Source organism: Chenopodium album, chromosome 1 (assembly GCF_948465745.1).
Source record: "Chenopodium album chromosome 1, dcCheAlbu1.1, whole genome shotgun sequence".
Lineage (NCBI taxonomy): Eukaryota > Viridiplantae > Streptophyta > Magnoliopsida > Caryophyllales > Amaranthaceae > Chenopodium > Chenopodium album.
The window spans coordinates 85018344-85027453 of NC_137834.1; the positions used below are offsets into that span (position 1 = coordinate 85018344).

The 9110-nt window shown below is 32.1% G+C and overlaps 2 protein-coding genes across 2 annotated transcripts; both read right to left on the bottom strand.

The window, feature by feature from the left end:
• Window positions 1-1210: 1210 nt before the first annotated feature.
• Window positions 1211-2458, bottom strand: LOC145637443 (B3 domain-containing protein Os03g0620400-like). Its single transcript, XM_081688828.1, has 4 exons — window positions 2303-2458; window positions 1874-2216; window positions 1597-1781; window positions 1211-1504 (listed from the first exon to the last, which is right to left on the bottom strand). Exons 1-4 carry the CDS (start codon window positions 2456-2458, stop codon window positions 1211-1213), a joined length of 978 nt encoding a protein of 325 aa, XP_081544954.1.
• A 4495-nt stretch (window positions 2459-6953) lies between these two features.
• On the bottom strand, window positions 6954-8441 carry LOC145637459 (B3 domain-containing protein Os03g0620500-like). The gene is made up of 5 exons (XM_081688829.1): window positions 8330-8441; window positions 8063-8226; window positions 7590-7971; window positions 7330-7493; window positions 6954-7244 (listed from the first exon to the last, which is right to left on the bottom strand). Exons 1-5 carry the CDS (start codon window positions 8439-8441, stop codon window positions 6954-6956), a joined length of 1113 nt encoding a protein of 370 aa, XP_081544955.1.
• Between the last annotated feature and the right edge of the window lie 669 nt (window positions 8442-9110).

Below are 9110 nucleotides of genomic sequence, written 5' to 3' on the forward strand. Positions count from 1 at the left end.
GAGCACTGTATATGATGTCACATATAGTTTAGCTCATTTTTATTTCATGTTAGTTGTAAAATTGATTGTTTTGGTTAAGTGCCAAAAAGCCTTTCTTTTCAAGAATCAGATTACAGAAGCTTTTCTCATCTTTTATTTATGCTTCGTATAAGTAGATAGTTCTATTAAGTGGCATAAATACTTGGTCAGTTTGGACAGAATTTGTACTTATTAGACCCTAGGCTCTCTAGCTAGACTTAGGGTGAGTTTATCCCCAGACCCCGGACCCAGACTTCAGATTCTGCCACATCAGCTTTCCACTAACTTTAAAATCTTTTTCATACAAGACTTTCTCCAAATTTACACATTATCCCAAGACTCACTCCAAACTCATTTAATCCTTTTCAAAATATTTTTATTATTTTGTAAAATATCTTTTTTTATTTTTTAAAAAATTATTGTAAACTTTTGGTTGGTGAGGTGACTAATTTTCATTGGCCTTGCAAAGTCTTGGCATGGGTTTGGATTTTCCAAACTCCATGTAAGACTCACATGAGTCTTAGATGAGTTTATTGCAAAAATCTTGAGTAATACTCATGTTGAGACTTTGCTCAAGACTTGTAATAAACTTACCCTTAGTAATTATCTTTACATTGGACTGAAGAGTGAAGAGTACGGAAACCATTAAAAAATTTGGATTAAATCGATTAGAGATTAAAAATTTCTAAGTCCAGGCCAAATAATATTGGACCTTGCACCGAATTTGGATTGGGTTATTAAGGTCTAATTAATCCAAGCCATTCGTCTAATGTTCTCGTTCTATATATGAATGTCTAAAATAGAAATGTGATCGATCAATCCTAATACGGAAGTATGGAGTATCAACATTTGCTCCAAGACACAATTCAAACAATGCACGGTATCGGTATGGAATTACAAGACAACTGAACTAGCTCTCATGAAAAAGAAGTACACGGACAACTCGACACGATTTATCATACGTATCACGGTACATTTGACCACTTCATTAATCATTATGACATCTCAATACTTGATCCGACCTCACAAGATAGGATATTAACTTTAAAATGCTGAGTTTACTATTAGGCAATTCCCAAAGTATTTCATACAGTATTTATGTTAATGGTAGATCAAAATGGATGAAAATGAAATTCCCAAAACAAAGAGCAAACTTAGCATACAAGTACACTATATCCTTAACCATTTGTACTCAAAATTCGCTTTTGACTGCTAGATTTTCGCGATTTCCCTTAGCATTATTAGCAACTCGTAATATGCTAACTTTAAACTCTTGTTGGTTGATCAACTCAAAGATACAAGTATCATCAACACACAACTTGTTATCTAATGCAAAAGATTTCCATCCCATTTTCAACTTCGCATGTGTATCGTTAGCAACAATTGTAACCGGCCAAGTTTTGCCACTATCAATTCCAAGGTTGAACTTGTGACAAAAATGTTGTTTCTTGACCAAGTATCTCTTTCTAAATTCTTTCGGTACACCCTGTAATTAAAAAAACACCGGTTACATTTAAAACACCTTAATACTTAAATTATGGAATGCCAAGATTTAGCAACTAAACTACTTACACTCACCACATAACATTTGCTCCCCGTGACAAAGGATGGTTGCATCTTCGTCACAAATATTGGATGCTTACATTGATGAGCATAAGCGTGGATTCTCTTGTATTCCTCATGAGTGAGCTTACAAGTTTTGTTGTGAGCTATTATAAGCTTGTCATCCATACTTGTTTGCATCCCTTCGGAAGAAGTACATACTATACACAAATAATATTATCATCCCGTTATATCTTATAAAGTGAACACAAATTACAGTAAATTAAAATTAAAGATATTCGATCTCTAGTACCTTTCACTGAAGAGCTAGGATAAGTATGTTCATTAAGTTTCCTCTTCTTAAAGGGCGGCCTTTCCTTGCTAGATCGTGCAGTTTCAACATTTTTCTCATCACTAAGACGAATTATACTAACTTGAAACTTGTGTTTGTTGATCAACTCAAAGATACATATATCACCCACTTTTAACTTGTTTTCTAATGCAAAATCTTTCCATCCTTTTTTGAACTTTACATGTGTATAATCACCCTCAACTAACACTGGCCAAGTATTGCTAGCATCAATTTGGAGGTTGATTGTGACATTGAAAGGCCGTTTCTTGTCCAAGTATCTATTTGCAAATTCTTTCGGTACACCCTAATCAATCAATGCACCAAAAATAACGCTCAATATAATCATACATTCATCGTAGTATTGGAAAACCAAAAAAATAGTTCACTCACCATATTAAAGTTCCTCATAACAAAGGATGGTTGTATCCTGATTACGAATAAGGGTTGCTTACGTTGCTGAGCATAAGCGCGAACTTTCTTATCTTCCTCAAGAGTAAGACTGTTATATCTAGCTATTATAAGCTTAGCGTCCACATTTGTTCGCATTGCTTTGACTAGCATGTATAATGTACACACACACACACACACACAAAAAAAAAAAAAAAAAAAAAAAAAAAAAAAAAAATCAAATTTGTTCAAAGGAAATAACAATTAAAAGAGACATGCAAATAACACTAATGTACCTTTCTTTAATGAACTAGGTTTAGTGATATCAATAATTTTCTTCATCATTGGGGGGATTTCTCTACATGCTTCAGAATGGATTGGGTACTCGATCTCACAAGCGCTCATGTCGAAAATGATTAAATCGAAACGAGAATTGCCTCTATATTTGAACGTTAAGAAATGACCATGGGACAATGAATAGAATTGTACAAATTCTTGCCAACCATTTTGCAAGGAAGTCTTGCCATTTTCTCTTACCAAGTTGAATTTCCATACTTTACCATTTGGAATTTTTAAGTATATGAAATTAGAGAGATCTTTTCCATGAGTTTTCATAAATTCCTTGGGAATTTCCTGAGAAATGGTAGTAAAATTAGAACATACAACCATGTATGTTGTCAAATAACAATGTTACATTATAAGTAATTTAGAGCCAATTAACATCTAATAGTTTTTTCTACAAGAAAATTGTACCTTGAAGTATTAATTTAAGGTGCTATTCCAAAAAAAAAAAAAAGTATGCATTTAAGGTGTAATTTAATACGAAGTAGCTAATTAGCTACTATGCCGGCCAACAAATTGATTCCCAAATACTAAAATTCACTCTAATATGTTTCAGAAATCTCAACTATATATAGGTTATTCCAAAATGAAAATAAATAAAGTTTTTTTGCAATTAACCATAGACGAATAGCTCAACAAATATACGGACCAACAAGGGCAACAACTAATTTGCTAATTTTTATTTGTTTAATTACTCAATATAAATAAATAAGTAGCTAATTGCTTTTAGCTACTAGCCTACTACTCTTATCAATGTTAGCGATTAATTACCCACACCCACACCCACACCCACAGTTGAGCTTACGTGGTGTGAACGTAAACGAGCTTAGTTAAATAGTTGAATTGGTTAAAGTTTTGAAGGGTAATGTCTGAGATAGGATTAAAATAATCAAATCTTGCCATCATAGTTCATTCATACCAAAAAAAATTATAAATAATATATAATAATAATAATAATACTAAAAAATGAAAGAAAGAAATACTAGTACTCATATTAAAAAAATAAAAAACACTGTAGACATCAATCCACAATTCCACACCATAATGAACATTAAATAGTCTGAGAGACTTTTTTTTTTTCTTTTCTCTTGAACTCATTCTAGCAATTCTACAAATTATTCCAAAAAAAAAAAAAAAAAAAATAGAAATACAGCAAACCATTTTTACATAAACGACAAACACCATCAACTAGACCTTCTACCTATTCGGCTATTCCCCTATCAAAAAACTTTCTCTAATAAATTTAGAGTAACATTTATCTACATACAAAACGATATTAAATATCAACATAATAATTAATAATTCCACCAAATTAAAAAATATAGAAATAAAAATCATATAAATAAGAATATTTAACAAAAGTTAGACGGTGAAACAAATTAAAGGGATTAATTAATTAGAGTTTACCAAAGTTTGGAGATCAAATCGAGGCTCAAGTATTATCTTGTAAAAGCAAGCTTTAGGCCACTCACTAACCACATCACCTTCTTCCATGTTGAAGAACTCAAGAGTTAAAATTGCTAAATCAGAAAATAATCTCGCCAAATACACAATTATTCCTATGACGTATCCACTGTCTAATAAGCTCTTAAACTTCTCCTTTTTAAGTGGAGTACTACATAATAAATGGACTATAAATACTCCTAATTTTAAAGATGTCTCTTCGTTTTCTTGCTGTTTTACCTACTTGAATTGATATCCGTAGAATCTCCAATTGCGATGCATTAATAACTAATTAAATCTTTTTCAAAATAATAATAATAATAATAATTATTACTCCCTCCGTTTCATAATGTTAGTCCCATATACTATTTTGGGCGTTTCAAAAAGATGTACCCATATTGAATATATTTCATTTATAACTTGATTTTTTTTGGAATTAATTGATTGTGTATTGATGACATGACTCTAAATAAGGAAAATTTTACCTTAAATTATGCAATTATGACTTGTGTTTTCCTAATGAAAAATAAAAAAAGTTCAATAAGGTAAGCTAATTATGAAATTTGTTGTACTTTAATGTTAGATTCCAAATATATTTGTTTTCTTATTTTATGTGATTGATTTCATATGAGAATAACATTATAAAACGGAGGGAGTATTATTAATTAAATCTCGAAAAATAATTTTTAATTCCTTTTTAATTTGATCAAATTTGTTATACTCCGTAACTTAAACAAATTTATTATAGGTTTCAAAAAAAAAAATTACATTGGGTATGCAAAAAAGTAGAGAGTTATTTTTTTATTTTTTTATTTTTTATTTTTTTTTTTTGAGGAAAAGAGAGTTAAAATAATTAAAGTACATGGGAAAGTTTAATTTGCACAAATATTTTTGCAAAGGGGAAAGAATTTTGGTAAAAAAATAATAATATTAATGGTACTTGAAAAAAGCAAATGTGACTAAGGGCCTGTTCTCATTGACTGAACTCAGGTTCTGAACTGAACTGAACTGAACTGAATTGAACTGAATATTTTATAAGAGAAGAAAATTAGGAGCTGAACTGAACTGAACTGAACTGAACTGAGCTGAGCTGAACTGAACCTGAACTGAGCTGAACTAAACTAAACTAAACTGAACTTAACTGAGTTGAATTGAATTTCAACGTAAGAGAACATGCTCTAACATTTTGGATGGATCACTAAAAATGGCATAAGTGACTATCAAAAGGGGACAGAGGGAGTATTATAAATAAAAGTATTTTAAATAATATAAATTTTCACATGTGACTAGCCACAACGTGTGGTCGGAGTTACTTATTCAATATAACCTTTAACCGATCGAGTAATCCCTTACCAACCGAATAACCCCTGACTATCCGAGTAACCCCTTACCAACCGATCTGAGTACCCCTGGGCAAGCAACCCTTGATCACCAAGTAGCACCTAAATAACTGCACAATAGTTTCATTTATATATATTTTTAATTATTTTTGTGGAAACGATAAAATGAAGGAGTCGTACAATTTAATAGAGGTGTCAATTTCAATAGGGGTGACAATTCGGGTCAGCAGGTCGAGTTCAGGCACATTTCGGGTCGATTTCGAGTTATACTTAGAAACAATAAAAAAAATAGTGTAAAACTTAATATTTTTACGAAATATATAATTTTGTTTAATTCGGGTTGTTTGGGTTCGAGTCGGGTCGGGTTGGGTTCGGGTTTCCCTCAGTAACTTTGGTCGGGTTATCGGGTCGAGTCAGGGATTGTCAGCCCTAAATTTGAGTTTTTTTTTTGGTGCAAAGTGTCAATTTGAGTATTTTTGTTTTGTGTAAAGTGTCAATTTGAGTGTGCATGTAGATTTCAGTGAGGTTAACTGAAGTCTATTTCAAATATAATTCATAATAAATTATTATGTCTATACAAGTCAATTATAAGAAATCACAATATTTCTATCCAAAATTTCCGATGGTTTAACATAATTTCCGATGGCTCTATTTTTAAGCCTTAGAAGTTAGAATCTTTTGTTGTAATTTTATTATTGTTTAAGGAGAAAAATAATAAAGTTTTGGTAAATAAAAATGCTGGCTGTGGGGTTCGAACCCACGCGCACTTATGTGCAGCAAATCTTAAGTCTGCCCCCTTAACTAGAGGTGTTCGCGGTGCAGTTTGGATCATAAACCGCACCAAATCGCAAAAGTACGGTTTGTAATTTTTTCAAACCGCACCAAACCGCACTTTTAAAAAAACCGCACCAAACCGCACCGCAAAATGTGGTTTGGTGCGGTGCGGTTTAACCGTATTTTATTAAAATTGTAATTATTCTTTTAAAAACAAAAATTTTATTTTATTTTATAATTATAGTTTATAATTCAAATATTAAACTCTTTTAATTAATCTTCAATTAACTTAAAGATTAGCTCATATAATTTAGTTCTTTTATATAATTTTAATGAAAATATAGTATAAAAATTGTAAACCACATTAAAGTGCGGTTTGGTCTCAATATTTTTTGAAACCGCACCAAACCGCAAACCGCGATTTGGTCATTTTTAAAACCGCACCACAAATTTCAAACCGCAAACCGCACCAAACCGCAAAATTGCGGTTTGATGCGGTTTAAACCGCACTCTGTACAGCCCTACCCTTAACCACTCGGCCAAAATAGAATATTAACCTTAGGATGCTGAGTTCACAATTAGGCAATCACCTAACTTCAAAAAGATGCTAACTAACACATTGTCATAATGTCATATATACATAGTAATTCGTATTTATGTTTGTGCTAGTTCAAAATCAAAATAGATGAAAATGAAATTCCCAAAATAGAGAGCAAACTTGGAACCAAACTAAGCATATGCTTAACCGTCTGTGCTCAAACTTCACATTTGACTGCTGGATTTTCGCGATTTCCCTTAGCATTAGCGACTCGTAATATGCTAACCTTAAATTCTTGTTGGTTGATCAACTCAAAGATACAAGTATCATCAACATTCAACTTGTTATCTAACGCAAAAGTTTTCCATCCCGTTTTCAACCTAGCATGTGTATTGCTAGCAACAATTGTAACCGGCCAAGTTTTCCCACTATTAGTTCGAAGATTAAACCTGTGACTGAAACGTTCTTTCTTGTCCAAGTATCTCATCCTAAATGTTTTCGGTACACCCTGCAGTTAAATTCAATGGCAACTAATTTCACAATTTAACATGTTACATGTAAAAATGGAGACTTTAAAGCTAAAGTAAACTCACCACACAATAGTTGTACCCAATAAAGGACGGTTGCATCTTTGTCACAAATACAGGATGCTTACATTGATGAGCATAAGCGCGAATTCTCTTGTATTCCTCGGGAGTGAGCTTACAATTTCTTTTGTTAGCTATTGTAAGCTTGTCATCCATACTTGTTTGCATACCTTAGGAAAATGTACATAAACAAATTACATCAACTTTATCTTATAAACTCATACAACTAATCACATTTCAAAAAAATAAACTCTAGCTATTAGTACCTTTCACTGAAGAGCAAGGTTTAGTGTTTTCATTAGTTTTCCTCTTCTTAGGAGGGCTTTCCCTACATGCTTTTGTTGTAAGCGGATAATTGCTCTCCTCCTCAGTTTTGAACACTAGATTTTCAGCAATTTTCTCATAAAAAACACGAATTATATGAACTTGGAACAAGTGTTTTTTGATCAACTCAAAGATACATATATCACCCACTTTTAACTTGTTTTCTAATGCAAAGTCTTTCCATCCTTTTCTGAACTTTACATGTGTATAATCACCATCAACCAACACTGGCCAAGTTTTGCTAGCATCAATTTGGAGGTTGAATGTGAGATTGAAAGGCCGTTTATTGTCCAAGTATCTCTTTGCAAACTCTTTCGGTATACCCTAATTAATCAATTCACCAAAATAACCTCAATATAACCATACATTCATCAAATTATCATAGTATTGGAAAACCAAATAATAGTTCACTCACCACACTAAAGTTCTTCACAACAAAGGATGGTTGTATCCTGATTACGAACAAGGGTTGCTTATGTTGCTGAGCATAAGCGCGAACTTTCTTATCTTCCTTAGAAGTGAGACTAGTATCTCTAGCTATTATGAGCTTAGCATCCACATTTGTTCTCATTGCTTTGACTAACATGTATAATGTACACACCCAAAAAAATCAAATTTAATATGTTCAAAGGAAATAACAATTAAAAGAGGTAGACATTGCATGTAAATAATAGTAATGTACCTTTCTCTAATGAACTAGGTTTATTAGTGAGACCAGTAATTTTCTTCATCATTGGGGGGATTTCTCTACATGCTTCAGAATGGATCGGGTACTTGATCTCACAAGCGCTCATGTCGAAAATGATTAAATCGAAACGAGAATTGCCTCTATATTTGAACATTAAGAAATGACCATGGGACAATGAATAGAATTGTACAAATTCTTGCCAACCGTTTTGCAAGAAAGTCTTGCTATTTTCTCTTAACAAGTTGAACTTCCATACTTTACCACTTGGAATTTTTAGGTATATGAAATTAGAGAGATCTTTTCCATGAGTTTTCATAAATTCCTTGGGAATTTCCTGAGAAATAGTAGTAAAATTAGAAATAATTAACAATGTTGCATTGTAAATAATTTGAAGCCAATTTACATCTAATAGTTTATTTCCACAAGAAAATTGTACTTTGAGGTATTAATATAAGGTGTAATAGATGATTAGCTACTAGCCTACTATGCCGGACTGTCGGCCAACAGGTTGATTCCCAAATCCTAAAGTTCAATCTAAGACCATCTCCAATAATGAGATTTGGGGCCTATTCTCTTCAGCTTAATTTTAGTTTAGTTTAGTTTATTTCAGTTCAATTCAACTTCAATCAGTTCATTTTCTAATTTCCTTCTTTTATAAACAATTCATTTCAGCTCTATTCAGTTCAATTCAGCTCCAATCAGTTTAGTTAGCTCAACTCAGTGTATCTGAACAAACCCTTGATGGAGTTTTTTTAGGAGAGAGGGAGTATTTTCT

Bases quoted from the DNA above. Each gene is read 5' to 3' on its own strand.
- LOC145637443 (XM_081688828.1), bottom strand. From the start codon at position 2,458: ATGCGAACAAATGTGGACGCTAAGCTTATAATAGCTAGATATAACAGT. The intron at 2,217-2,302 runs GTGAGTGAACTA...TTGATTGATTAG, and splicing joins TTATGAGGAACTTTAATATG to GGTGTACCGAAAGAATTTGC. The intron at 1,505-1,596 runs GTGAGTGTAAGT...TTTTAATTACAG, and splicing joins CGGGGAGCAAATGTTATGTG to GGTGTACCGAAAGAATTTAG.
- LOC145637459 (XM_081688829.1), bottom strand. From the start codon at position 8,441: ATGAGCGCTTGTGAGATCAAGTACCCGATCCATTCTGAAGCATGTAGA. The intron at 8,227-8,329 runs GTACATTACTAT...TATACATGTTAG, and splicing joins ACCTAGTTCATTAGAGAAAG to TCAAAGCAATGAGAACAAAT. The intron at 7,972-8,062 runs GTGAGTGAACTA...TTGATTAATTAG, and splicing joins TTGTGAAGAACTTTAGTGTG to GGTATACCGAAAGAGTTTGC.